This window comes from Taeniopygia guttata, chromosome 2, assembly GCF_048771995.1.
Source record: "Taeniopygia guttata chromosome 2, bTaeGut7.mat, whole genome shotgun sequence".
In the NCBI taxonomy this organism is placed as follows: domain Eukaryota; kingdom Metazoa; phylum Chordata; class Aves; order Passeriformes; family Estrildidae; genus Taeniopygia; species Taeniopygia guttata.
The window spans coordinates 33,256,622-33,284,591 of record NC_133026.1 but is presented as its reverse complement, the minus strand read 5'-3'; the positions used below and the strand labels follow the sequence as shown (position 1 = coordinate 33,284,591).

General features: G+C 39.9%; 2 protein-coding genes across 14 annotated transcripts; one reads left to right on the top strand and one right to left on the bottom strand.

Annotated features, from left to right (window-relative positions):
• Window positions 1-113: 113 nt before the first annotated feature.
• Window positions 114-14,440, bottom strand: CBX3 (chromobox 3). 5 transcript variants are annotated; one of them, XM_072925657.1, is made up of 7 exons: window positions 13,323-13,396; window positions 11,742-11,792; window positions 9,810-9,959; window positions 7,840-7,982; window positions 6,157-6,322; window positions 4,710-4,804; window positions 114-3,208 (listed from the first exon to the last, which is right to left on the bottom strand). In XM_072925657.1, the coding sequence occupies exons 3-7, from the start codon at window positions 9,849-9,851 to the stop codon at window positions 3,082-3,084; spliced, it is 573 nt and encodes a 190-aa protein (XP_072781758.1). In that variant the 5' UTR covers window positions 9,852-9,959; window positions 11,742-11,792; window positions 13,323-13,396; the 3' UTR covers window positions 114-3,081. The 5 variants fall into 5 exon arrangements, with proteins under 5 accessions (XP_072781758.1, XP_030120742.1, XP_002194254.1 ...); XM_030264882.4 differs by lacking the exon at window positions 11,742-11,792 and having other exon boundaries at window positions 13,323-13,461; XM_002194218.7 differs by lacking the exon at window positions 9,810-9,959 and having other exon boundaries at window positions 13,323-13,460.
• On the top strand, window positions 13,495-27,970 carry HNRNPA2B1 (heterogeneous nuclear ribonucleoprotein A2/B1). Of its 9 annotated transcripts, none has more exons than XR_003958574.4 (12): window positions 13,495-13,743; window positions 18,807-18,917; window positions 19,819-19,965; window positions 21,201-21,411; window positions 21,732-21,833; window positions 21,932-22,012; window positions 22,533-22,595; window positions 23,058-23,177; window positions 23,450-23,572; window positions 25,256-25,338; window positions 26,665-26,795; window positions 27,626-27,970. XR_003958574.4 is itself a non-coding variant. In XM_030264877.4 (11 exons), the coding sequence occupies exons 1-10, from the start codon at window positions 13,714-13,716 to the stop codon at window positions 25,315-25,317; spliced, it is 1,050 nt and encodes a 349-aa protein (XP_030120737.1). In that variant the 5' UTR covers window positions 13,495-13,713; the 3' UTR covers window positions 25,318-25,338; window positions 27,626-27,970. The 9 variants fall into 9 exon arrangements, 7 of the variants coding, with proteins under 7 accessions (XP_030120737.1, XP_030120734.1, XP_030120733.1 ...); XR_003958573.4 differs by having other exon boundaries at window positions 21,932-22,021; XM_030264877.4 differs by lacking the exon at window positions 26,665-26,795.

Genomic DNA, 27,970 nt, shown 5'->3' with positions numbered 1-27,970 from the left:
TTTCAAGACAGCACCATTAACATGGAGCAATCACAAAATGACAGCCTGAAAACCATTTGGTTTGGTATAAGAAAGGAGACAATGACAAGAAACCTCCACAAAACTCAACTAACTACAGAAGATATCTCATTTATTGAATCAGTTAATTTTGAATTAATAACATTTTTAAACTTTTTGCCTATGTATGCAGCACATTCAGCATAATTTTACATAACTTGTAACTTTAAAGTGTTGCATTTCATTACTAGCAAAACCGATTTTGACACAAAGAGAGGAGGAAAAAAAAGGAAACAAATACCAATCAGCATATTTACCATCTTAACATTAAAAAAATCAGCAATCTAAAGAACTGTCTAACAAGCTGCAAAGTTGTTTAAAAGTGAATTCAGTGTATTTTTATTAAGTCAGAAGGAGAACCAAATATAATGTAAAAAGCTGTATATAGTTACAAATCTGTATTTTAAGGGTTACAAATTGAGAACCAACCTCTCAACAAAAATCTTTGTCTACCACTAACAATAACCAATAATTAAAAACAACTGTTTAACCTGTATTGCTTCAAATCAGCAACTTCACACAGACTTGATATCCACACTTGAAATGTGTTACAGAAACTGCAAAGTTTCAGGCAGTAAAATGCAACTCGTACAGTAAGTTTTAAGACTCTTTACAAAGTACTCCATACTGAAGAAACTGACAGGAGAATACAAGCTGCTTTGAAATTCCTCTTTAGCCCATGTATGTATCAAGCTACTGGATAAAAAAGCAAGGATTTCAGAATCCTATATACTAGGTGTATAAATATTCCTATTACAGGCCTCCCAAAAACTAAGGCATGAACTCTGTAGAAGTCTTAAACGTGATGAAGTCAGGGTGATTTGCCTAAGGAACAGGCAAGTGAGGTTAGTTAAGTGCCGCAATTATCATTACCTGGTGCAAGGGAGCCCCATGTTAACAGGGATATCAGATTTTTCCTAGAGCCACAAATAAGAGACTGAATTCTGCCCAAAGCCCAAAGTAATAAAAAATCTTTAGGAAAAAGTTCACATAGCAAGTTTAGCCACTGCTGTTTAACTATAAGTAGGTGTACTATGGTGGCAGGCTTTGTATCACAATATAACTGGCTTTTGAAACTGTTGAAAGGACAAATAATTATAGTAATGATTTTTTTGTGAAACAGTATGAAAATAACATCAAGCACAGACTGGATTCCTTCCTTCACTCTTCAGGCTCTGCACACTATATGAGGGTTTCCAGGAATATCTATATTTTTTTTTATTTTCTGAAAAAACATGCCCAGGCAATCCCAACTGTCTCACCTTTGAGAAGGGCCACAAAGATATCAGAGGGTTGTAGCACCTCTCCTCTGAAGAAAGGCTGAGAAAGTTCGGATTGTTAAGCTTGGAGAAGAGAAGGCTCCAATGAGACTTAAAAGAACCTTCCAGGACCTAAAGGAGGTTTACAACAAGGCTGGAGAGGAATTACAAAGGCATGTATTGACAGGATGAGGGGAAATGGCTTCAAACCATGAGTAGGGTTAGGTTATATATTATGGGAAGAGGGTGGTGAGGCACTGGAACAGGTTGGCCAGAGAAGTTGTTGACAACCCATCCCTGGAAGTGTTCAAGGCCAGGTTGATGGGACTCTGAGCAACCTGGTCTAGTGAAAGGTGTCCCTCCCTATGGTAGGCAGGTTGGAACTAGATGATCTTCATGGTGCCTTTCAACCCAAATACATTCTATGAATTCACCGACAGTGTACTACAGGATTATATTTTTTTAGTCAAAACCTTAAACTAAGGATAATTCTAAAATAATCATGGCCACTGACATATAAACACAGCTTAAGGCAAACTATACTATGGTAGTCAAAACACAAAGATGGTGTTTAGATAAAAGGAAGTGAAAAGATGAATGGCAACTTTACTCTTCCAGGGCTTCCCACCCTTTACTTCTGCCCTTCTGAAGGTATTATCCAAGCAGCTGATCACAGGACTAATTTCAAAATTCAATCTGAAATAAAAAGAAAGTCTTTTGCTCCAAGTATATGACTTAAGTATGTTCATTTAAATATTCCACTTTAAAAGCTGAGCTATGCAAATATTCCTGAGGTGATGGCCTGAAGAATAATTCCATCTGAACCAGCCCTAGAGTACACTATAGCCTCTTATCAAGAACTGAAGATAAAGCAGGGGCTAATACTGTCAATACATGTCAAACATTTCCTAGTATGCTTGCAGAGGCTACTTGGCCTTGTGACCAACTGCTTTACCTAAGTTGTGTGGTTGCAATCTGTGACTTAAAGGAGTACCCAAAGCATATTAACGTTACAGGCCCTTCCTGACTAAAAAAACCCGTGTCTCAGGCAGTATTCACAAAACCCCCTAGCAGATAATCAAAGCCTGGTACTTGTCTGGTATTGTGATAAGAGTAGCAGTGGGGTAATATTAATTATCAACCTACCCCCCAAGAGAACAACTTACAGTTAAATATATTACAAATGGAGTTTAACATATCAAAAGTTGCGAAATACCCCGCTTCAAAAGAGTCACAGCCTATCAGTATAAAGGAAGAATATAAAACTATTTTATTGACCACTGCTCACCAGTATTTACAATAAAGTAAACAATATACAGTCTGATAACATTCAAATTACTACAAAGTTAGTTTTCACCTGGTCTTCTTAAGACCAAGTGATCCCAAATACTAAAAAGAATGACCTTACAGGTTTAAAGGGCTAGGTTTGGGTAAAGAAGATACATGCACATCAATAGTATAGAAGACTACAAAACATCTGTGAGTTTGTTTAGACACTCATTATGATTCTGTAATAACTAAGGAAGCTCATCAATGTTTTATAAAAGCTTTTACCTAATATGGAGGAAGTAGTAGTATCAAATGCTCTCTTGTGGTAAATGAAACAAGTTGCAGAAAGCTTTTATTTACTTGATGTTGATGCAAAACATACTACTTCAAAAAAATATCAAATTTGAAACTTGTTAGAATGTATGCTTCTCACATTGCTAATAAATCAAATTTTGGGTTTTAATATTTTTATATATAAAAAAAGCAATGCAAACAATTATTGTGCTTCATCTTCTGGGCATGAATGCCAAGTTAGCCGCTCTTCATAAAAAGCGATTACGATCTGAGGACACTTCACGTTAGCTTCTTTGGCCAGCACCAGATCTGCCTCATCAGAGTCTTTCCTGATGTAGAAGACAGCAGATTTAAGAAAATTAATAATCAATACTTCAAACCATTAAGCAGCTCTTCTTAAGTCCTAAGTTCTGAAAAGAATGTCAGCTAGAAATCAGTTTCCAGTATACCTTTCACTAAAGCTACCAAGACTTTCCATGCTAATGATAATGACGATGCATCATAGCTCCATTGTTCTTCCCTTCCTATGTTTTCTTCTCTTTGAAAGGAAAATGCTATTCAAAGAGAATCGGTTATACTGGTTACATACTGGAGTATGTAACAAAATAAGCAAACTCAGTTAATTTTGTCTTTTAAAGACTAATCAAAGCTTCAAAGTAAGACTTAAAAATCAATAGGACCAACCAATCTTAAGGGTTGGTACTTATATGCAGATTACATTTACTGTTTATGCAAGTAAATTCCTGTATTTCATACTATTATTCTTGATGTTGTCTTGGGGTAACAAACCAAGCTTTCTAGGTTTGACATGCTTCAGATTCCATTTTGAAGTGTATGCTGCTTTTAAAAGTCAACCTTGTGCATACAAACTCATATCCATGTTTGTTACCTAAGACCAATTATGAAAAACGAATCAACGGCAACTAAACTAAACAAATAAAAAGTCCTCTGTGTTTGATATTGCCAATTATCACTACAGAAATTCAAACGCTCATGGTCTTTGTTTTGCAACTTTTCTAAGTTTCACATAAAATTTATAAAGCATTTGAGAATGCAAGAAGGGAGAAAATTTCCCACAGCACTAGTCATCAGCAGTCCAGGTAAATCCCAAGACAAATAATGTCTCAGATCGTTCAGTTTGACTCCATTCTGAAAATCTGCCCTTCTCAAAGGCTGTGGAAAGCCATCCTTCTTATCACCTTAAGAAATCTGACTCTCAGCAAATGTCAATTTTTGTTGACAAAGCAAGAAATCATTTTCCCAACACTGTAGCTAATGAAGCTAGTTCCCACCTACCCTCCCAGCAACACCAACTCCCCACATGACTCTCACCTCTTACGAGCCCTTAATGTCAAGCCTCTCCATATTGTTTATTCTTCATCTCCACCTCTGCTTTCTCCCCTAGTTGCTTCCAATTCCACTTTGATGCATGCAGAACAGCTGGCACTATGCTTGGTTAAACACCTGGCTATCCAGCAGCTGCATTCTGCTTATTGAAATATGTAAAGTTCGATTTCTGCCTGCCATTCCCTCTGCAAGAGCATTACCAAGATCCAGTTTCTTCCACACAAATGTCAATTTCTCCCTATTTTATCAGAAATTACTTTTCAAAGTAAAACTGAACAAACAAAAATGAAAGATATTTTGGGTTTTGAAGGAGGAGGGATTAAGTTCTAACTGAATATAGAGAGCTTGTTTTTCTAAGAATACAAGGTTAATAAGGAGACCACCAGCTTCTGTGTCTTATTCCTAAGATGAAGTTGTCTCTTTAGGCTAAGTGCAGCTGCCTGCCCTCCCTTTACGGACAAGAACTGTGGATATAAGACTTACCATTTCATGAGGAACATAAGCTCTCCACTGCTATCCGTAGCCCCAATTATCCGCTCAGGATCAAGACCCCTTGCAAACCCTCTTGGTTTATCAACCTAGTAAATTAGAAGATGGTTATCTAGTTTAAGACAAAATTCTATTTTGGTACTAGATATACAAAGTTTTGTACATACATGCATGTGTATGTTTGTGTAATGAAAAAATGCAGCCTTAAAAACCCATCAAATCTATAATTATACATCTATAATTATTTTTTCATGACCAATCTTCAAGCCAAGTAACTTAGAGGTAGGCTCATAATAAAGGATTTTATATCCATGTTTCCAGCATTTATTTCTGAAAATACAGTAGATGAAACAAATGGTCTAAAATAATTTCAGTAGATAAACGAACAAGCATGGTCAATAGAAATAAAAACAGCACAGTAAAAATGCATGCCTGGAAGTAGAAAAAAACCATCCTTTTCAGTAAAACAGGCTTGGGTTGGCTAAACCAACAATGAAACTGCACCCCTGGGGAACACCTGAACTCTCCTTGGGTCACTGACATCACACTGGTGACAAAAAATATCACAACCATTTCCTGTATTAGCTCCTTTATAGGTTCACAATATCCTTTTAGAGACAGTGGCCACTATTGTATCAGATGAAGTCAAACAACTGACTCTACACAGAAAGAAAAATATTCTTTGTATTATTCATGAACTATACTTTCTGATGCCTTCCAACCTTTTTGACAGTAACCATGTGTCCAACTGCCTGCTGTTTGCAGTACATGAAAATGATTGGCAGTGTCAGGTTTCAAACCACTAGTCCAAAAGTTTATGGAAGAAAATGTGAACTGTTGAACACATTACTATGTGTGCATTATTCTGTACTTATCAGCACTGAATGTGTCAAGTTGCCTACTCATTTAAACTGAAGGAGAAATCCAGACTTCTCAGGAAAGGTAAGTTTTTTTCACTCACCCCTTCTACTCCTTCTCCACCATTGCGGCTGCTCCTAGTCAAAGTAAATGATTGGTTTTCACATTTGGCCATCTTGCCACTCACCCATTCAAAATCATCTATTAAATATAGCAGCAAACCAGAACTTCATCTTTGTTCCATTCATGGAGCTTTTGCTCTAATATAAACCTATCACTTAATACCATTAATTAATAACTCTTAACCAGTCTTACTTTCAATTATTCAGTAAATGTTATGGGACAATGTAAGAACTTTTAATCATCATGTCAGTCAATCATCCTTTACTAACCATTTGGACAGTCTCATTAACCATAATGAATGTATACCCTTTTCAAACCACAGACCCAGATGCTATGAAATTTTTACAGTTTTAAATGAGTGTTCAGTCTCATTCTCAAAGCCACAATATGATTTTTGGGGGATGGAGAGGTAGGGGAGAGATGGAGGAAACAGAAGCTTAACATGTGAATATATACTTACAGAATCACGCTTTTTCTTTGATTTACTATCATCAGATTCGCTATCTGACAAAGATTTTCTTTTGGCACCATCTGTTTTTTCTTTGCCAGCTTTCTGAGAGTTCAGAAAAGCTTCAATTAGCTCTGGACAATCTAAGTTCTCTTCAGGTTCCCAAGTGTTGTCAGCACTGAAACATACACACATTTATGTAAAACTAGGTAAAGAAGAAATATACAAAACCAGCCCCACGGCTCCCCTTAAAATAAGCAACTTATTTTTTTTTCTCACAATATAAGGTAGGTCTGTTAAACCCTAAGGACATTTATCTTGCCACCCTTAGTAGCCTTCATGTACTGCTTTTGATGACTGAAAGAATGCTCCAGTAGTATTGAAAAACAACGTTCTTAACCTGAAGGTAACACAAAAAGCAGCTGTATTACCACCTGTGTTCTCAGTGGGGTATGAGAGTTGAAACAAGCAATCTGCACCCTACCAAAATTAACTGTCCATTTAAACTGACTCACTTCCCTGGTTCCTCTAAAGACTGTCCATGAAAATAAACAATATGATATGAATACTAAAGACTAACAGAAAACAGAGTGTACACAGCAGTCATTACAAACAGCCTAAGTATAAATACATACACATATATCTATATCTATATAAAAGCTTTCAGACATGAGGAACACTCTAAAGTTGTCTCTGAGCACTGAACACAACTATACCTAGAACTATCTGCTTCCTTCAGTTGAGTGACTGCAGGAGGGAACAAAGGGGGGCAGAGGTGGGCACTGCACATGTTTCAGTGAGTATGCATTTTCTAACTAAAATTTTAAGAACGCTCCCCGCAACCATTACGCATCCCACATACAAATACTGGCACTACTGCACCAGCAGGATACCTACAAATTATTTTCCATTACAATAACATATTATTCCAAATTCAAAATACTAAACACATTGTGCTTTGCATTTATGCACACATCACTACACACATTTCAGGATGCCAGAGTGCACAATGTTGCAATGCACTCACTTTGGGAGGTATGCAACAATAATATCACAGCATACATAACCATTTATGCATAAATTCTTCTTTCAGCTAGTAAAGCAAGCTGTCACAGAGCATCACTGGAAGGAGGCACAATTGCATTCCTTCTTCAAACAATCAGCTTCTTAAGTCTACTGCAAAGTTTTCACATACATATATAAGTCCTGGGAAAGACACTCAAAAATGCCTTTCAAGTATGCCTAATGAAGGCAACCACTCCAGAGGCAAATTCAGTTAATCTGAGAACAGTTCATAAAAATTATTAATAAGCAAATTATCTGCTTCATATCTGCCTGAAGTTTATAATCCTGCATGATTTGTTACTCAGAAGTACCATTCATTCTGCTTCATATATGATAACTGTCAGTCTATCTGACCTTGATAGCTATGGACACAAACTCTATCAGAGTGGTAAAAGAACAATCAGTAAGAACTTGGTAAAAGTCCTCAAATATTTTATATAGCGTGAACAATGAACTACATTATCTTCTATTTTATTTTCATACTTGACTGTCTCACTTGACTATGCATTTAGGGATGTCCTTCCCTCAAGGTTCTTTAAAGTGGACGCCCATCATCCAAGCTCTTTGGACAGTTTCAAATCAATGGTGTTTATCATTCTATCAGAAAAAGGAAAAAAAATTATGCCTTACTCTGTAAATCCTTTCCACTTCAAATAGTATTCCACCTTTCCGTTTACAACACGTCTGTCCAGGACTTTCTCCACAACAAATTCTTCAGGCTCTGCCTCTTCAACTTTTTTACCTTTGCCATTCTGCTTCTTTCCCATTTTGTGCTACAAAAGAAATTCAGAACGACATTTTTCTTTTTTTCCTTTGCTTTACACAGTTACTTCACTGGCTTATTAACACTAAAGCCAGAAGCTCAGACTCCTTTCATGTTAGTGCATGTGGTCAGGTAACCTGAGCAAGACATGTTAATCTTTTGGGTCTTTTCAGTTGCTTAATAAGATACCCAACACCAGCTTTTAAAAAGGAGAATTTTTTTTTGTCCACATACTCAGTGACTACAGTGACTATAGTCCCCTTAAAAATTTAATTCTCAGTGCTACATGTTCAAAACATGAGGAAGCTTCTAAAAGTTAACTCTATGCCTGTGAAAAGGCAGAGGGCAAGGCAGAAGTAAAGAGAAGTAATAAGGAAACTGTGAAAATGCATAAAATAGAAAAGGGATGGTACTGAAAAAAGGTGGTTTCTACCTTTCCCCAAAAAAAAAAAAAGAAAAAAACCAAAAAAAAACCAAAACCAAGGAGAAACTGATGGCAGCAAAGTTTATGATGTATTGCTACAACAAGCAAAATACTCAATAAACCCGCAACTACTGAACAGGACACATGCTAGAAGCATTCCATTACAGCAGTCCTCTCCCATTCTTAGCCATGCACCCATGTAACTTACAAAGAGATGTCACAAAGGTGCATAAATTTAAGACTGCTACACTTTTGTATAGCACTTAACACATAAATGAAATTTTGCTAACTTACAAAACTTTTAAAGTGTTTTAAAGTTTACATTTGATAGTTCAGGTAATATTCTTAAGTTTTTAAAACAAATATTACATCCACATCATCCTCAAGGCATTCCCAGTTTTATAAGGCATAATTAAATAGCAGTAGAAGGACACATTTCAGAATTTCCTTGCTTGTAATCTTAGCCTATTATGCTGTATCATAGTTCTGGAGGACTAGCAGACCAAAAGCAGTTTGCTTGCCATTTTGGACTGCATCTCATAAAGAAATTGTCAAGTGGCACCATAAACTAAGTATTAAGCTCCTAAAATATAGTTATACAGAACCCTAAATCAAAGTGGACAGAACTAATTCCTCACTAAAGCACTTCCTCTACAACAGAACACAGACAAGCATATACCGCAAAGCACCTCTATTTGCTTGTTAGCCATTCTCTACTCCTCTCTAATGTGGGTTAGTTTGACAACACTCCAATTTTGAAATTTTCAAACTTTCACACTTAGTGGAATTTTGTCTTGATGTGGTGAAAGGTAAAAAAAAAAATGTATGTTAGAACAAAAACTGTCTTCTTTTAGTGAAGACTGGAAGATGATTCTCTTGCCAAAGCCCTGTCTTTGTACCCCTTATTTTTCATAATTAATTATTCCCTCCCTCCCCAAAATACTTTACTCTTATGGTTAGCAACCCATAAATTGAAAGTTCAAACAACACATATGAGAAAAAGTTTTTAGTTTCTCATTTAAATAGCAAGTTTCTGTATATATCTCACATGGCCATCATTTTGATTTGACAGCATAGAAGAGAGAACAGAGCATGTATTTCCAATTAGATTTTAAGTGCCTGCATATCCCAGGTGTATTTTGACCACAGCATTCATGTCTGAAAAGTGTTAACTTAAGCATATTGGCTTTTTTTGCCTCCACAGGAAAAAGAATACAAGACTGATATTGAAGGGAAATACAACATGAAGATGTCCAAGGCTTCTATGAGGGCAGCTTCTTTCAAAAAATGGAAGTGTGAAATAGAAAGGGGTAGATATGAGGAAAATCAACAAACAATAAAAGTAGCAGAGGGAAAAACAACAACACAGAAAAAGACAGACTCACTATACCATAGTAATAACATTATAATTACTGGTGATGAGGCAAGCAGGCTACATGTGGGGAACATCTCCATCTGTATTCTCCGTTGGACTAAAATTCTTTGATTCAATGGAAGACTGTTTTCTGGTACTCTTTTCGGCTTCACTAATTCTTGTCACTTAAAGATCAATGTTTTGGATTTCTGTATCAAAGCAACAATTTTTTTTTTACTTTCTAAAACTTAAGTATCTTAAGTATCTTCCACAGAGGAAAATGAGTATCATGGGGGTCTGTATTTTTTTCTTGAAGTGCAGTAAGAAATAGCAAAATAAAGAGTATGCTGCTTCTGTTTTAAATGTTAGAGATTTATTAGGCCTTGTGCATCAGCACTGCTCTTCAAACTCTTGAGCCTATTAAAATAACACTTGATTGCAGAGCCTGCAGAAATACTGAACATGTTAAAAACCTGTACATTCTGGGATTATTACAAGCCCATGCAAATCTCAGCCCACAAGTGAATTGTGACACCTGACTGAACTTAAAGCATACTAAATGTCCACTTGACCACTGAAGCTCTCCTCTCTAGGGCTGCACGTTGTAAACTGTAAATTGGACATTTGACCATTGAAGGCTCATGTATAGCTTGTTTCTCTTTCTGCATTCAGGAGTCATATGACACCACATATGACAGATGTACATCTATGGATAAACACTCTTTCTTTGAGGGGCAAGGTTAAAACACTGATGTGACACTGTAGTGTAAAATTTTAACATACAAGATGTAAGAAAATTGGAATTACAGCTCTGGAGCTACCCTACCCCTTAACATATTTAGGTTTTGCATGCAAATATATAACAAAGCAGAATTAGTTATGGTTCCCATGGGAACCATAACTGATTTTCCTGACCTGTACAGCAAAATTCTCAATAACATCAAAAGATTAAAAATACCACATTCAAAAGATTTTTTTCCTCTCTCTAAAGCACCCTTTCCCAGGCTGGCTAACTTCTTCTCTTCTTCAAATTAGGGATAAGTGGACAATCAATTAGTAACAGAAAGTTTAGACATTCACCTCGGTGAAATATTTTAAACGAGTACAACACAGAGGAAGCACTCCATTGCACTTCTAAGCCAGGAGTTAATACAAGTTTTGAATATATTTTGAACTGAGTAAACATTTCTGTAAATTTAAGAACAGGCCTTTTGAGACTATTATAAACCAGCTGTTCTGCTGCTGGAGTTTTGAATTGTGCACATATATTTTGGCTTGCTTCCCCATCTCAACCTCAGATACATCTCACAATATACTTCTACAGGTCTGTCTTTCATGAAACTATGTATCAGTATTAGTTGAACTGCAACCAGCAACCAACTGCCATTGGGAGTCCATATTTTAATGTCAAGCAAAGCTTTAGAGGACTTGAGATCCATGAATGCATCATTAAAATGGTCCAGGAAGGGTTGACATCTGATAATCTCTGCTCCTATGAAATTCAAAGAAACTGTTATTTGTTAAAAAGCATTTCAAAAGGCATCTTAATTATGCCACATCATTTCTCAATAATGTTACTTTTCATCTGTAAAGACTGCCTTTTGTCAGGCAAATATTTTTCTCCAAATACACTGGGAGAAATTAAATGAATACATGATTTGGACTTTATTTTTTACATGTATGATGAATTACATGGTATGCTGAAAGGAGGCTAAAAAATCCTAAGTATTTTCTATTGTAGAATAGATGAAATAGTGCAGAGTCCTTTCATACTTTTTTCTCAACACATTTCTCTTTAGAAATGGCAGATTTATTAAAACCAAAGACAATGTCCTTTCTAGTAGCCTTACTTTCTGGATCTGAAATTTGGTCAGAATAATGCTGGGGAGGGGAGATGTGGATGTATCTTTTAAATGGAGATGCCAAGTTATAAGTTTGAAGAAAAATATGTTGATTAAATCCTTATATACTTTAGGTGTGCATGAACTTACCAATGTAGTTTTATTGGAGGCCATTTTTATTGCAGACTTGCAGAGCTTTTACTAGAAAAATGCATGACAATTAAAAGGAAGTTTGCATTACTCAAAGAAAGGCATCCCAAGACAAGCATGGTCCTTGTTCCAACCCCCATGTATTCACTGCATACAACATTTCTTACACGGATTAAATCCAGAACAAAAAGTAGGTTACTACTTTGTCCGGCATAACCCAGTAATGCACCATTAGGCTAGCCAGGATAAATGATACTGACAAGGTGGTATATAGGGTTGAAAAAAGATTTTTCCCAAGGTCTTCAAAAGCATAGACATGTTTCTAGGGAAAAGGGGGAGGACCATCAGGGATGCTCATTTCCTTAAACCAAATAGAACAAGAGCTCAGATTCTAGCAATTGAAGACATACCTAAGGTATATTAACTGTAAATATCTGATGGGGAAGATATATATATTTGTGGTGCAATGAATCACCCATTATTCTTATATGTTAGCAAATTCTTATAAACAGCAAATATTTATCTTAATGCAACTATAGTGTTGCCTTCTGATTCTCAAGTTGGCAAGAGTTAAGGTCCTAAAACAATATTAACTCAGCTAAGATGTACATACTACGTATTTAACCTATGCAAATTACGTTGAACACAATCCATCCCCTTTTCCATGTCATTTCTCATACCGACCAGCTCCATAGGCATGTATTGTCACCGCCCCGCAGCGAGCTATAGAAATGCTAGAATTCCCCATATGCTTGGGTAAAGCATAAAAGTCCTTTAAGGCCAGAAAGCCTCCCGGACTCAGCAATCCCGCCCAATCCTCCCCTGACACGGGAGGTGGATTTTGGCAGCCCCGTGGGCGGTGGGGTAGGCGAGGTGGGAAAAGGGCCGGGGCCAGGGCGCCAGTGCCGAAGGTCTTGCCTTGTGTCCCCCGGAGAGGCAGCAGAAAGGGGTAAAAAAAAAATCCCCAAAACCCAATAACAATCCCCCCCTCCACAAACCAGAGGCAGCCCTGCGGAGGCCTGCTGGGGGCGGCTGCGCCTCGGGCCTGAGGCGGGCGCACATGAGGCCGGCGGGGCTGCCCCGGGCGAGGTAACGGGGACGCAGGCCCCGGGCCGCTTCCGCCGCCGCTGACAGGGCCCTTCCACGCCATCTTCCCCCCGCCCCTTCACGTCTTCCCCGGGCCGAGCACACGTAGGGACCGCCGGCGGGCCGGCTTTGTCTGCCGCGCGGGTGCCGCTGCCCCCGCCCCCGGCACTGCTCTCCTTCCCTTGGGGCGACAGCGCCCGCGTGCCCGGGCGCCGGCCTGCCTCCATTCCTCCCTCCCCGAGCGGGTGCCGAAGCCCCGATTCCCCGACAGCTCCGCTCCGCCCGCCACCCCCCACCGCCAAGGAAGCGGGGGTGGGGAAGAAGCGGCGGTGGGGGGAGGCGGGCGGGTTGCGCTCCGCATCTCCCCGCGGCGGCCCGCAGCGAGCCGCAGAGGGAAGGGGAGTCAGGGAAGGGGACTCGAGGGTGAATGGGGTGAAAGGAAGCGGCTGCAGCGAGAGAAAAGAGGGAGAGAGATAGAGAGAGAAGGATACAGACTTCAATGGTGCCCAGCCGCTTGGGTCTCCTGTCTCCTCCTGGCTCCCGCCCTGCGCGCACTGAGCGGCGGCGGCAGCAGCAACAGCGACATCCGCGGGGGGCTGAGGCGGGGGGTGGGGGCAGGGAGGGAGCGAGAGAGGGAGGGAGGGAGCGAGAGAGGGAGGGCGGGAGCGGAGGGCGGGGAGCGGCGCGGCGGTGGCGGGCTGGGCTGGGCTGGGCGAGCACTGCGCGCCGGCGGCTGTGACGGGGCAGAGCGCACGACGCCGCCGCCGCCTACGCGCGAGCCGCTACAACCTCCGACCGTCGTCGCCGCCGGCACAGGAGGGGGGCCAAGACGTCTCTCCAACGCGGGGCGAGCGCAGGACCGCGCCAGGCGTCCAAAAGAAGGAAGATGCCTCGCGGCGACAGGGAAAGCGACTGGGTAAGCCTGGGGGGAGCGGGCGGGGTTGGCGGACCCCGGGAGCCACGGCCGCCATCATGGCCGCTGCAGCGAATGCGCGTCGGGCCGATGGTACCCGCCGCCGCGCAGCGAGGCCTTCGATCGGTGCGGCCGGGCGGGTCCCGGGCGTGGGGAGGGCAGGCGAGGAGCGCTGGCGTGGGTTTGAAACTCATTTGGAGGGGCCCCCTTTGGAGCGCGGCCATTTCCCGCGTTGCGGCGGGGAGGCCTGGGCGTGAGCAAGGGCGGGGGGAGGGAACGGGGCTCGGGAAGCAGCGGGGCTCTGGGGCCCGAGAACTCATTCATAAGTGGGAAAAGGGGTCGGGGGAGTCGGCTGGGGAGCCTTCTTTGCGGCCAGGAGATCTGCGGGTGGATCCGCGGTGAAGCTGAAAGGGAGGGGGAGCAGAGGGGGCGGGAAGAAAGGAGCTGCTCCAGCGCCATTTCTTTGGCGCGCGGGGCGGCAGCACTCACCCTTTGTCGCGGTGCGCGTAGGGCCGCCGGAGAGGGAAAAAGGGAGGGGATGCAGGAGGAGAGGAGAACAGAGCGGCGGAGCGGGCAGCACGCCCGATGCCGATGGTGCGGGCTAGAGCGGAGCCGGCTGCGGCGAAGTCCGCCTCTCTCCGCCGGGGCCCCGCGATATGTCGCACTTGTGCCAAAATCTGTGTAGCTTTCACTTCCTCCTGCCTGGGCGGAGGAGGAAGGGGGCCAGGGCGAGGTTTCGGGGAGCGATGCGCTGCCGCCCCCGACTAATAATAACGCCGAGGTTTGTGCCTTCGGGGCCTTTTGTCAATTTCCATTAAAAAAACAAACAAAATCGAGTGACACGATGTCAGTAGCGTTCGAGGCCGCTACGGCTGCGCTCGGGCACGTCTCGCGAGCCTGTCGATGGTCAGAAACTGCCGAGTTGGCTGAAGTAGTCGATGACTTGCTGCGTCTTTCTGTCCGGAAATTGCCGAGCTGGCCCCGAGCGCCATTTTCGAGTGCTGCGGCAGATTCCGGAAATTACCGAAGCGAGTCGAATGGGCTTCCATTCCTGGTTCGGCTTTTTCCGGCGGCTGTCGAAGCGGATAAGCTCGACGACGACAGCTCCTTCGGCTCATTTCGGAGACGGCCATTACTAACGGAGTCGATGACTTTCATTACACGATAAAAACACGTAGGGGCATTATTCAGAATTGCAGCCCCTTTGGAGATATTTAAGCTCCAGATCCTGTGGGTTTTTTCTTTTTTTTTTTGCCTCTTTTTTTTTTTTTAATTAATTAAACCTCGGAAGCGAGCCCGAGCTGGAGTAGGAGGGCGCTAACACTACGCGGAGCTGAATTTCAAATTACGTAACAGCTCAGGCAGCCATTACCGACCAGTTGTACGGTACTCTCGAGCGGGAATACGTAAACCATGAAGAACATGGTACGTGGAATGGGAAGATTTAGAGCTTGCCTTTAAGGAGGGAGACGCGTTTGCTTGTGTAGACAGAGTGAATTTTTTCGGGGCTGAGAATTACAAGCAAGCTTGAGTCGTCCGCACAAGTCCAGGCGCTGCCGCCGGTCGTAGCGCGGGGCGGATGCTGGATGTCTGCGCAGAGGAAGGTTTTGGAAGCGGCGACTGGGGCTGGCGCACAGCCGGGCGAGGCGGCTGAAGCTGCGGTAACCGCGCATGGCGGACAGCGCGTTCTTGAGCCCGTGGCCGTGGCTATTAGCTGCGCTGCTGCTGAGGTGTCGGAGAAACCGGGGGGGTAGTCTGAGCTCCGCGGGCTGGGGGGGCCGTCTTGGCCCCGCGAGGCGCGGAGCGGCCGAGCGGCGCTGCGGGTAATGGCGGTGGCGAGGGGGAGGGGTAAAATGGCGGCCTGGCTGGCACTCGCGTCTGCGAGAGGCAGCGGGGATCCCTCCGGCAGAGCGGGCAAGGCAGGGGCCAGCTGTAGTCGTCTGGTATGCACGGGGGCGAGAAGGAGCGCTGGAGATGCCTTAGTACCGTGTGTGTAGGTGTACGCTGGAAGTAGTTCGCAGCGCTGTCCCTGGAGGCGGCGGCTGCTCCCGGGCGCCATTTTCCCCGCCCGGCTCGGGGCCGCGGTGTACCCGCTGCCGCCACATGGCGGAGCCGGCGCGGCCGCTGCGTCCCGGCCGCCACAGGCGGCGAGCGAGCTGCTGCTGAGGGGTTGTAGGGCTCTGGAGTTCAAGGATTCCCCCTCGCTTGTCTCCGGTAAGCATTTTTGTTACCCGAGTTCTTAATTCCGCTGTCAGCGTGGATTGTGTCTGCGCACGTTACAGCTATATGAAACACCTTTCCTCGCTCTGGTGATTAATTTTTTAGTAAAGGCTATGCGTTTTCCAGTGCTTTCAAGTTGCTTTAAGACTGTGGAGTAAAGCTTAAAATACACACTTATGAAGATCCTACAGAGGTAAAAATTTCCTTTGGTGCTTGGTTCCTGCCACGGGCCATACTGTGGAAATCTTGAAAGAGGTATTACCTTCAGCTTTTATATTGTGGCCTTTCCTAGGTATGAGGTGTCTGTGTCTGTAGCAAAAGAGTATTTTCCTTAGGATTCTATGAGACACTGGCATGATGATAGTTATTGTTGTACATTTTATACCTTCAGCACAAACTTTAGATGTGCAGAACTCTCTGGACTTTGGTAGGTTACTGTTAGGCCAACCAGAGCTTCTTCAAACTGGCTAATTTAAGACAAATAGTTTATCTGCATCTAGAGATTTCGTGTTAGTGGAGCAGCATGTGTGTGCAGTTTTCGCACAGTGGTTTTCATTAAAGAACTGGTAATTAATTTCGTTATTGCTGTTTTCTGACGTGTGGTGCTTAGATGTTCTAGGTAGATCGTGACCCTAAATACATCTGTAAAATGCATTACTATTCTGTTTAATGTCTGTTAGTTATATGTAGTATATTTTTATAATTGTTACAGATGATTGATTTGATTCTTTTCTTGAGTTCTGTTTACAGGTTTGTAGCTGTTTTCAGAGGTAGCCATAACACTGGAAAAATCCTGCCTGCCTACTAAACTTTCCTAATTCTCATATTTTTATAATAATGTCCTTTATTAAATGGGTGGTAATAGATTTCATAGCTCTACAAAAAACCCACATTTTTCTACCCAACTGTAAGCAAGAATTCTCAAGCAGCAGAACTGAAGGGAGAATTTTTATTTTTGCAGTATTGTTGCTTAAAAATTTTTCTTTGCCCTTTTACTCAAAATTAATAAATAATAGTATGACATAAGATGAATATGATTTTTTTATACTGGTCTGGTGTGCAGTGTTCTTTGTTCCTTTTATGTGATGAGGTGAAAAGAAATTAGTTAAAACACGTGTCTGCTGCTTGTGAACATGTGTCTTATTTTGCTTGTCCTTTTGTCTAAGGAGACAGTACTAGCTTTCTTTGTGTTCTTAGAAGAAAAATAACTAGATCCAACAGCAGATTCAAGTATTTTTCAAGAGAAATTTGAACTGATCAGTCTTAGAGTATGTATTTGGAAGAAGGAGGGGAGAAAGTTGACTTCCTTGTCAGACTGCAGTATGTAATGCTGGTAATACAGAGGTGTATTTTGAAAAAAAAAAAAAACTGGGTTGTCACTGCCTACTGTAATTGTGCTCTGTTACATGCATCTTGATCCAGGCCTACCTTGGACAACTTCAGAAAATACATTGGTCTGCATGCAAATTGGCTTAATACTTCCAAAAGCATATGTACACTGAAATATTTTGCTTGTTTTCTTAGTCTCAGTGTTTTTCTAGTTCCTTTTTAAAATTTATCTTAATCCCCATTGCACAGTTAATCCTGTTGTGTTTGTCAGTTACACCTCCTGCTGCAATGTTTGAGTTGTATATAAAACAACCACTACACTAAAGAAAACACAACCAAACACCCAAGCAGATTTTCTTGATTATTAAAGTTAGTTAACAGTATAAAGCTGAAGTGATTTGGTTTGAGTGCTCTTGTCCAGAAGAGTTCTCTTCAAAACAACATTCTAAAATAATAAATATGTGAAAGGGGACTACTTGTTAGTGCATTTTTTAAGTATTTGGCATGAAATTTTCACATGTATGAGCTAGTGATACTTTTGTATGTACAAACTGGCAATTAAAAGACCTGCTTTGTGTAAAAAGTTTCTGTAAAAGTGCTTTGAACTGGTAGAAGTCAGAAGGTTCTCCTTTCTGCTTTAGTTTACCAGTAAATACAAAAAAGTAAATGTAGTACTTTATTATTGGTTGTGTTCTTGTTGGATTTGTATGGGGTTTTTCATGATGCTGTTGTCATTGCATAATAATTCTCTGCTTAACAAGTGCAGTGATCATTTCTCTGCAAGAAATTCAAGTGTTATTGAAAGCATGATATTAGTGGATATGAATATGTATTATTCACATTTCTACTTTGAAGGAAATTATTTTAATGGTACTCCTGGTGAGAGTGTATAGGTTTGTTGATAATTCCAGTGGTGTGGGATCCCAGATTAATTTTACAGATGCTTGAGTTTCACTTGTTTTAGTAATTATGGAGGAAAATATGAATTGTTAATCTGTTATAGAAAATATTTCGTTGTCTTTAGTTGATTTTTACTTATAATGTCTTGGATGAATAGTATGGTAGTATTAATGTAAAACAATTTAAGCCAGGATGGTTTTTAGAAATGAATGTTACTCGGGATAGAATCAGACTGTATAAATTAATTCATATTTTCTGTAATAAAAACAAATCCCAAAGTTCTCATTTTCATTTTCTTTAAAAAGCATCTCATATGGGTCTTACAGAGGAATGTTCTCAAAGTCTTCGAGTGTGGTCCCTTGTTCTTGATATCTGGAGGGAGACACAGGAATAAGGACTAAAAAAATATGTATTATATAAGTGGATCTATAGAATTGCATAAATTGCTTAATTTCTTTAATAGGGGTAGAGCCTTTAGAAAAGCCAGGTCACATTTTGAAAAATAAGTCTTACTGAAAGTCTTTGATGCTTAAGAAAATCTTGGATAGTGTCTGGTTTGCTAATGCAGAAGAGGTGTTTCAAATTACATTCATGTAATCTTTTTTTTCCTGTGGCAGAGGGAAAAGGAGCAGTTCCGCAAACTGTTCATTGGTGGCTTAAGCTTTGAAACCACAGAAGAAAGCTTGAGGAGTTACTATGAGCAATGGGGAAAGCTTACAGACTGTGTGGTAAGTTTAGCATACCAATACATAGCAATGGCATGGGATGCGTAGGAATTTTAAATGTTTGAATTTCTGGATAGCTTAGAGAAGATGGAATATTAGCTTTTAATGGTACACAGTTTATACACTGTTCAGTTCATTGTAGCAATGCATAAATTTTACTCTTGTGAAATCGCGTTGGGGAACATTCACAATCTGTTTTCTGTCAAATTCTCCCAGATTATCTCACCACTGATTTCAACAGTTCAGCTTCAGTATCGTTGTCTGAAGTGGATTAGGAGGTGCTTACAGAGAGCACTGTTACATCTGTGTAGTTGGTAACATTTGGCAAAAAGCTGGTATTGTAGTAAGCAGCCTCAGTAAAGCTGGAAAAAGATGTCTTTCTCTGTGATGTTTTCATAGAGTTATTAAGGTTGAAAGAAACCATTTAGGTCGTTGACTGTTGAACCAAGCACTGACAAGTTTATCACTAAACCATGCCCATAAGCACTACATTTGTGTGTCTTCTAAATACCGACAGGGATGGTGGCTCTGGTAGAAGTTCTCTGCTGAATTGTCTTGGGAGCAGTAAGTAATAACACAGGTTTTAAAGTCTATGGTCTTCATGAAGCTTAAAATAAATTGTGTAATTTTTTTGCAAAAACGAACATAAATATAAATGCACCTCACTGATCTAGCAGCATTTCTGAGTTAACTGAGTCTTGGAGGACAACAGTGGTTTGAATTTCTTTGATCCCAAGCAGTGTCACTCATATTAAATGAACTGTCTGCTACTTTACTATAATTGTGTTTTGAAATCAAACCAAAGAAAAAGTAAAACAAGCTTACACATTTACTCTTAATAGTGTTAGCAAAAAGCTTAATATGAGACAGGTATAAATAGTTTAAATGTCTTTATTGATTTTAGGTAATGAGGGATCCTGCAAGCAAAAGATCAAGGGGGTTTGGTTTTGTAACATTCTCTTCCATGGCTGAAGTTGATGCAGCTATGGCTGCAAGACCTCACACGATTGATGGAAGGGTGGTTGAGCCTAAGAGAGCTGTGGCTAGAGAGGTGAGTATAGCTTTGAAAGCAGATGCTTCTCATGCTTTGAAAAATACCTGTTTTGGTCAGACTGTTAGGTTTTGTTCTTGTTTGAAATTGCCTGGGTTTAAATTACCTGTTCAAAGCCCATAGTTGGGGTACTATTTCCCACACTTTTGGTCTCTTATATAAATGTCAATTATTACAGTGAATTATTATGTTATTCTGGTTGTGGAATCATGTCTGCAAGTAGCACATATGGGGTCTGAAAACTGTTGTAGCAAATGTATTATGTTGAATATCTGTAGTTATGCAAATTCCAAAGTAACTCTTCTCTGGAATAGTTCCTATTACAAGCCTCAAATTAATCAACTCCTGTCAGTCTTCCTGACTATTCCAAGATCCTTCTAGGTTATTTCTAAAAGGTAGATAAAACCAGAGAATGTAGTCAGGAAAGTTTTCCAGTGCTGATGTACAGAATTGTGTGTGGACTTGTGCTGGTTTTAGCCACAGACATACTTGATTTCCACTCAGGATGCAAATTAGGGGTGTGTGTACAGGAATGAAGTGAACATGTAAGCCAGGTTACTGTGGCACAGAGGTACTTGAGGGGCAAGGGTGGGTTATAAGGCAAGTTCTGTTCACCACACAGAAGCTCTGGGAGGGTTTACCAGATTAGGTTGGACTGAGGTGTTTAATACATTTGGACTGGTGAGCTGGTTTTGAATGAGCTGTCCAAAAGGTATGGGGAAATGAAAATCGTAATTCTCTCCATTCTCTGCAGAATGCAGGGTTGGTTAGCTTTGGAAAAAGGTAATTACAGCAGCATGTGTATATACGGTTTAATAGGGTTAAAATGCATAGTTGTGAATTTGCTGAGGTTGAAGGACCGTGATACAAGTGGAATGTGGGTTCACTGCTGTTGTGGAATTGGGCAGAAGAAGCTGATGCATCTTTGTCTAAATAATTACAAAAGTAATGCTCTAACTTAAGTTATTAAATACTTGCAGTGCTTTCAAACAGTTGATCTGTATAGTTTTTCAGTGCTTTTAAAACTTTGATATAAAAGGAGGAGGAGAGACCTCCAAGTAACCCTGTGTTACTTTCCTCTCAGAAGGCCCCCTAAATTAGCTTGCTAGGTCATGCCGCATAAAAGTGCTTGAAAAAATGGTAGTTTATCTGAATTCTATTCCTGAAATCCAGGTAAAGTGGTGCTTTATGAGATTGGGGTTTTTTTGTGCTAATTTAGAAAGTTCTTTTAACAGGAATCTGGAAAACCTGGTGCTCATGTTACTGTGAAAAAATTATTTGTTGGTGGTATTAAAGAGGACACTGAAGAGCACCACCTTCGTGACTACTTTGAGGAGTATGGAAAAATCGACACTATTGAAATAATTACAGACAGACAGTCTGGTAAAAAGAGAGGGTTTGGATTTGTTACATTTGATGACCACGATCCTGTGGATAAAATAGTTTGTAAGTAATTTCACTCTTTCTTTGGACAGTATTAATAATAATAATAATAAAATAATAATAATATAAAAATAATAAAAAAATATACAGCCTTGGTGTAAAGCTAAACTTAGAGACAATGGGATTAGTTACATGCCTGTATTATTTGCTACATCACAGGTTGCTAAATTGTGTATTTTGAATAAGTGTTGTCATCCTTGTTAAAAAATTGTATGGCATTTTGTGTTGTTTCGTATGATTCAGAATGTGTTTGGATTGGAAGTCAGATGTTCTGACTTGTTGCCAGTTAAATGCTGATAGCCTGTTATTTGGTACGGTTACAGTGCAGAAGTACCACACCATCAATGGACATAATGCAGAAGTAAGGAAAGCCCTCTCTAGACAGGAAATGCAGGAGGTTCAAAATTCTAGGAGTGGGAGAGGAGGTATGTATAATGGTTATATGTAATAAGTAACAGTTTGTGGTTGATTTTTGTGTTCACTTTCCACAATCTCACTACTTATAAATGTTAAACTGATACAGGGAACTTTGGTTTTGGTGATGCTCGTGGAGGTGGTGGCAACTTCGGTCCAGGACCTGGCAGCAATTTCAGAGGGGGAGCTGGTAAGACAGGCATGTTTGTAGCATTTACATTTTTTACCTTATTAATGTGTCTTTCTGGTTCTGGATAACTTTGTCTGCTGTGGTGCTGTTTAACTTAAATGCACCTGTAGCAGTTGAGAGAATTTTTGGGAAAAGTAATTTGTAAGTGAAGTTGTGTTTTGCTTTTTCTGTTTTGTTTTGTTTGTTGTTTTTAAGTTGTTTTTGGGATTTTTTTTTTTTTTTGGCTTCCATTGAAAGCCAAAAGTGTATAAATTATTTGCTAAGAAGGTCAGAGATTTCTCTGGTTCTCTGCAGCATTTGCCTGACATTTTAAAACTGGGTACCATACAAACGTAAGAAAAGGAAAAATATAAAGTGATGACTGGATGTTTCGCTTTATTTTTCTGAAGTTAATTGTACATGTTAATTGTACAGAAATTGAAAACTTCTGACATTTAGCTCTTATGGTCATAAGAGTTTGAGAATTTGACTTATTTGCTACAGGTAAATTGAAATCCTTTGGGTTTTTTTCTCCTAATAGATGGATATGGAAGTGGCCGTGGATTTGGTGATGGATATAACGGATATGGTGGAGGACCTGGAGGTTAGTTTGCTGTTGTGGTGATTTATTTTTCTCTCATTAAGAAACACTTGCATATTAATATACATATGTATAAAATTTATCTGAATTACAGCATTTTGTTGGCTTGAAAAATGTACATGGTTGTTGGCTTACGTCAGATTCCCATATGGCAAATTGTATGGTTATTTCTTGGACAATATTCTTTTCTTTAGGATAAGAGTGGGTCTTAAATTTCCTGGAAAATGAAGATTTTCATTAAATCTTTCAGTTGAGGTCTTTAGGCAGTCTGACTGTTGGGGTTTGGTCATAGTTCAGTTAGGGTGGGAGTTGGTGTGTGCTTTAAAAAATACTGTCCATAGAAATTCCCTTAGAAAACTACCTTTTTCTTTCTCTTTGTTCTTCTAAACGGAAAAATATTCTTTGTGTATAATTTTAGTGCATTTTATATTGAAAAGCTCATTTAAAAGGATTATGTTCTCACAGGTGGCAACTTTGGTGGCAGTCCTGGTTATGGAGGAGGAAGAGGAGGCTATGGTGGAGGAGGACCTGGTTATGGCAACCAGGGTGGAGGCTATGGAGGAGGTTATGACAACTATGGAGGAGGTAACATTTAGGCTTAGTGTTCATGTTCAATCATTTCAGTTACAACTTACTGCAAGTCATTTGGGTAGGGGGGAGGGTAGTTTGGAAGTGGTGTGTAAGGGAGCTGTTGTTTTTCAAGTAGTGTGAAATAGAATGAAAACATTGGTGCATGCACTGCTGGAATACATGTGTGAGTTTGTACTTAATTTAGAATTTTTAGAATGGAGTGTCTTTGAGTGTTGCATCCAGTTTAACTCATGTAGTTATTGCTCCCTTTTGTGTTGATAATACAGGCAATTATGGAAGTGGAAACTATAATGATTTTGGCAACTACAACCAACAACCTTCAAATTATGGTCCTATGAAGAGTGGAAATTTTGGTGGCAGCAGGAACATGGGGGGACCATATGGTGGAGGTATTGTATATGTCCTGTGTATTTATTTTTGGCCGGAGTTGGGTGGACATCTAGCACTTTAGGGGAAATAGAAGAGAAGACATGGGGTAACTGTTGAACTAAAAAATGGTAGACTGAGATTAGATAATAGGAAAAAATATACTCTGAGGGTGATGAGGCTCTGGAACAGGTTGCTCAGAGGTGGTGTGAGTGCCCCATTGCTGGCAGTGTTCAAGGCAGGGTTAGGTGGGGCTTTGAGCATCCTGGTCTAGTGACAGATAACCCTTGCCCATGGCAGAGGCATTGAAACAAGATGACCTTGAGAGGTCCCTTCAATCAATCCAGGTTATTCTATGTGATTCCAAGGTGGATATGCAGAAATTGGATAACTTCTGCAATAGATGGGTTGCAGCGCGTGTGTTCTCTCTGCAAGTTTGCTTCAGTGTCTCATCTTGAGTTGGTAAAGCTTGTCTCTGTTATGGACAGGCTTACAAAGAAAACTTGTAACAAAAAAAGGAGGCCAGTTAATTACCATTAAGTAAGCCTGTTTATTACAAACCAAACAACTGGAAGCAAAAGCCTCTGGCTAGTCGGGAGACTGTTTCAACAACTTCGGAAGTGTAACCTAGGGCTGTTTCCAAGGAAATCGGCTCCGAGGAAAGACCGGGGTCTCAGACACCCCAGGCCTTTTAAAGTTTCTCTCTTGTCTCCTGACTGGGGCGCCCAGAATCCGTGCTAAGTCTATTTCTCCATTCCTGATTGGCCCATAATTTGGTACAGTCTTGGCCAATTGTTTTGGGATTCTCATCTCCTATTGATTGGTCTCTCTTCCAATCTTGATTCGAGCTGTGGCTGTGCTCCATGATGCAATACTTCTGGAAGCTTCTCTGCCCCCTCTACAAAGATTGGCGTCTCCTCCCCGGTTCCACTCCCCTTTTATACATGCACAACAGTACTGAGTGTTAATATGACTAATCACAATTTGTTACTTGTACCAACAACATTTAACCTTGTATATACATTGCAAACTACATTCCCCAAAAGTTTATAAATTTTTTTGTTAGTAAGATCAGGAAAATTAATTTTTATTACTTTGAAACATAAAACATACTAACTTTTTGCACAGTGTTGTGTTTCATTGTGAATTTCGAGTTTAAAGAGTCTATTTCACGTTCATTGCTGTCATCTCACACTATTTGGAGAGAGTCTAGTTACTAGAATAACTAAGTAGCTAGAGTCTAGTCTCGGTACTTAATTTCCAGCATATTTGCTGTGATTTCTTTGTATCCTTCTCTTTTGTCTTTTTTTCTGAGATGTTCCGCTTTTTGTTGTCTAAAAATTACTTAATATGGAATATTAGGCTTGTGAAATGGAAACTGAAACATGAAGCCCTTTCTTGTAAGGTTTAGCCTGCAAGCAAATTCAGCACTCACAGGCTCAAGACAGCACAGTGCATCAAATTACATGTGGCACTGTTGAATCTTCTAAGATTTCAGCATACAGTTGCTTCCTGTGGCAGTCTTTGGAGGTTCTTTAGAGGAAGAGAGTGTTAGATGTTAGAAGTCTGTGTTGCAAATGCTGTCCCTGGAAGTAAAGGAGATGTTACTTTCCAATTAGTTAAGCTTTGATTGCTTCAGTCAAAACCTTTCCTAGGTTAAAAAATGTACTGATGGGACCATTCCATTTTGTGTTCTGCAACTGCAGGAAACTATGGTCCTGGGGGCAGTGGAGGCAGTGGTGGATATGGAGGGAGGAGCCGTTACTGAGTTTCTTCAAGCATGCCATGGGTAAGTATGTTTTTAAATGTTAAAATTGCAGTGATTCTTGAGAGTAGCTGCAGGAGTTAAAAGCTTTTTAGGATATTATCTTTCCTTTAAAAAATGGTTAGATGAATAATTTCATAACCTATTTTTTTACTCTTTACTTCTGTTGAAACAGGCTTCACTGTATAAATAGGAGAGGATGAGAGCCCAGAGGTAACAGAACAGCTTCAGGTTATCGAAATAACAATGTTAAGGAAACACTTATCTCAGTCATGCATAAATATGCAGTGATATGGCAGAAGACACCAGAGCAGATGCAGAGAGCCATTTTGTGAATGGATTTGGATTATTTAATAACATTACCTTACTGTGGAGGAAGGATTGTAAAAATGCCTTTGAGACAGTTTCTTAGCTTTTTAATTGTTGTTTCTTTCTAGTGGTCTTTGTAAGTGTAGAAGCATTCCTTTGATAATGTTAAATTTGTAAGTTTCAGGTGACATGTGAAACCTTTTTTAAGATTTTTCTCAAAGTTTTGAAAAGCTTTTAGCCAGGATCATGGTGTAATAAGACATAACGTTTTCCTTTTAAAAATTTAAGTGCGTGTGTAGAGTTAAGAAGCTGTTGTACATTGATGATTTTAATAAAATAATTCTAAAGGAAATATTGTGTAATTTTAGATTTTTTTTTTAATACTGTAAAATAAGGCAAGGAGTGGGTAGTATAAGGTCCCACAAATAATACAAAGCTATTGTTGTACGTGTAAAATTTAATGCTGGTGAGAAAAAGTATGTTGTCTGTAAATTACCAGGTTTAAAATATCTAGGTAACTTAAGGGGTATCTCTGCAAGGAGAAACACCTTTTTAGATTTTTTAGATGCTGCTTCTTCAATGGCAAGGAAAGGAAAAAGCCCCTGCAAGGTTCTCTTCCAGGGACGCAGGTCTAGTACAAGAGAACTCTTGAAAACGTCACTAAAAGTTCAGCCAGTCTTAAAAAGCTGTGCTGTATCTCTGCAAAGCTTTAACTGCGGTAGATTGTTTATAAGGATGGCAACGAAGGCTGAGGGTGTAGAGCAAAATAGTTCTAAGCTTCAGTTAAACTTCTTTAGGTAAGATCTTATTTACTTTTCCTTTCTAAATGTTTCAAAACCAAGAAATTAATAATGTATGACAGTATTCTTTCAGTATAGTGATTATCATTATGTAGTTTAACATATAGCAATGAATTGAATTAACAATTACAAATTGAAAAGAAACTTGTAAATCCTGTTTTACTGTATTATTAAATTATTTTTTACAAAAAAAATTGTTAATTTCAGATACTTAACATATTTTTTTCCTACTGGAATCTAGCTATGATATGAACCCTGGACAAGCATAGACTGCTGCCACTGTACACTGCTACAGTTGAACAAATGAGACCTGCAAGTGTCCATTAGTAAAGCTTTGCAAGGGTTCCATCCCTGGTGTTGGTAGTTAAAATGGTAGGTCACAAGTTAATTAAATCATACAACTTTATTTTTGCATCCTGCAACATTTTCTTTTTTCTTGGGAGTCTATGCATTATGGTGGTTGCAAGGTAATGCAATGAAGGTAGTTCTGTGCTGTTGAAAATGAACTATGTTGTTACGTGTCTTGTCTGCTGTAATCTATTCTATATAACACATTTCATCCTGAAGGTTCCCAAGTAACTAGACTGTTTACGTGTAAGGAAAAATTTCACCACAGAATACATCTGCCTCTGTGAAGGAATGTGTCGTCCATTCTTTTAACAGCTGCATAAGCAGTTCTTTATGAGGGCAAGTAAAACCTTCAAATGAAACTGCAGGTGGTATTTCATAAGTGTACAATGTATTTATGTAAATTGGAATTTGGCTAGAATGTTGAGGTTTCCACCATTTTTTATAGTTCTTGCAGCTAACAAACCTTAGTGCCAAATTTAGTCAGCCTTACTCTCACTGCATTGAATGTTTGCACCTCAAATTGATGGAAATTGTATCAAGTAATGAATGAGTTATTCAGAGTAAGGGTGGCACACTCTACTAGATTTGGTTTTACATAAAAATCAACAAAACCTATCCAAAAAAAAAAAGGGCAACCAAAAATGCCTTAATTTCAAAGTTCATTGCCTCTAAAAGGCTACCCATTGAAGAACGTGGACTCAGCTAACAAAAGTCCTGTTCCTTTTGTGTTAGACACACCAGTGAACTGCTTATACTTTTTTTTTTAAAAATGGCTGAAGTTCCCCTATTGATAATTTGGTTTAGACATATGTGATAAACATCTTCAGATACACTTTTTTTTTCTTTGGCAGGAAGGTGCCATGCTGCAGGTAACTAATGAAGAAGTGGTCAACCACAGAAACGCTTCAAGAAATAAGAAATTCTGTATCATCAGAAAATAGTTGTTTTTGCTGCCTTCATTAAAAATCTAGAGGTTAAATGAATACTGATAAAACATCACAATTAGTACAGCTCCCTGTAATGATGGGTTTTTAAAATTACAGTAATAATGTCTTGTAAACCTTTCGAATAAAATTCAGATTCGTTAGGAGAAACAAATCACTAATGTTAAAATAGCAAACATTCTGTGAGTAGAAAGTTTAACTACATATATTTATAACTTTCATAGCTTTAAAATAAAGTATTTTTATACCGAA

Bases quoted from the DNA above. Each gene is read 5' to 3' on its own strand.
- CBX3 (XM_030264882.4), bottom strand. From the start codon at position 9,851: ATGGAGATGTTCCCCACATGTAGCCTGCTTGCCTCATCACCA. The intron at 6,323-7,839 runs GTAAGGCATAAT...TGTATGTTTCAG, and splicing joins AAGTGGAAAGGATTTACAGA to TGCTGACAACACTTGGGAAC. The intron at 3,209-4,709 runs GTAAGTCTTATA...CTTCTACATCAG, and splicing joins CTTATGTTCCTCATGAAATG to GAAAGACTCTGATGAGGCAG.
- HNRNPA2B1 (XM_030264874.4), top strand. From the start codon at position 13,714: ATGCCTCGCGGCGACAGGGAAAGCGACTGG. The intron at 13,744-18,806 runs GTAAGCCTGGGG...TTCCTGTGGCAG, and splicing joins GCGACAGGGAAAGCGACTGG to AGGGAAAAGGAGCAGTTCCG. The intron at 21,412-21,731 runs GTAAGTAATTTC...GTACGGTTACAG, and splicing joins TCCTGTGGATAAAATAGTTT to TGCAGAAGTACCACACCATC.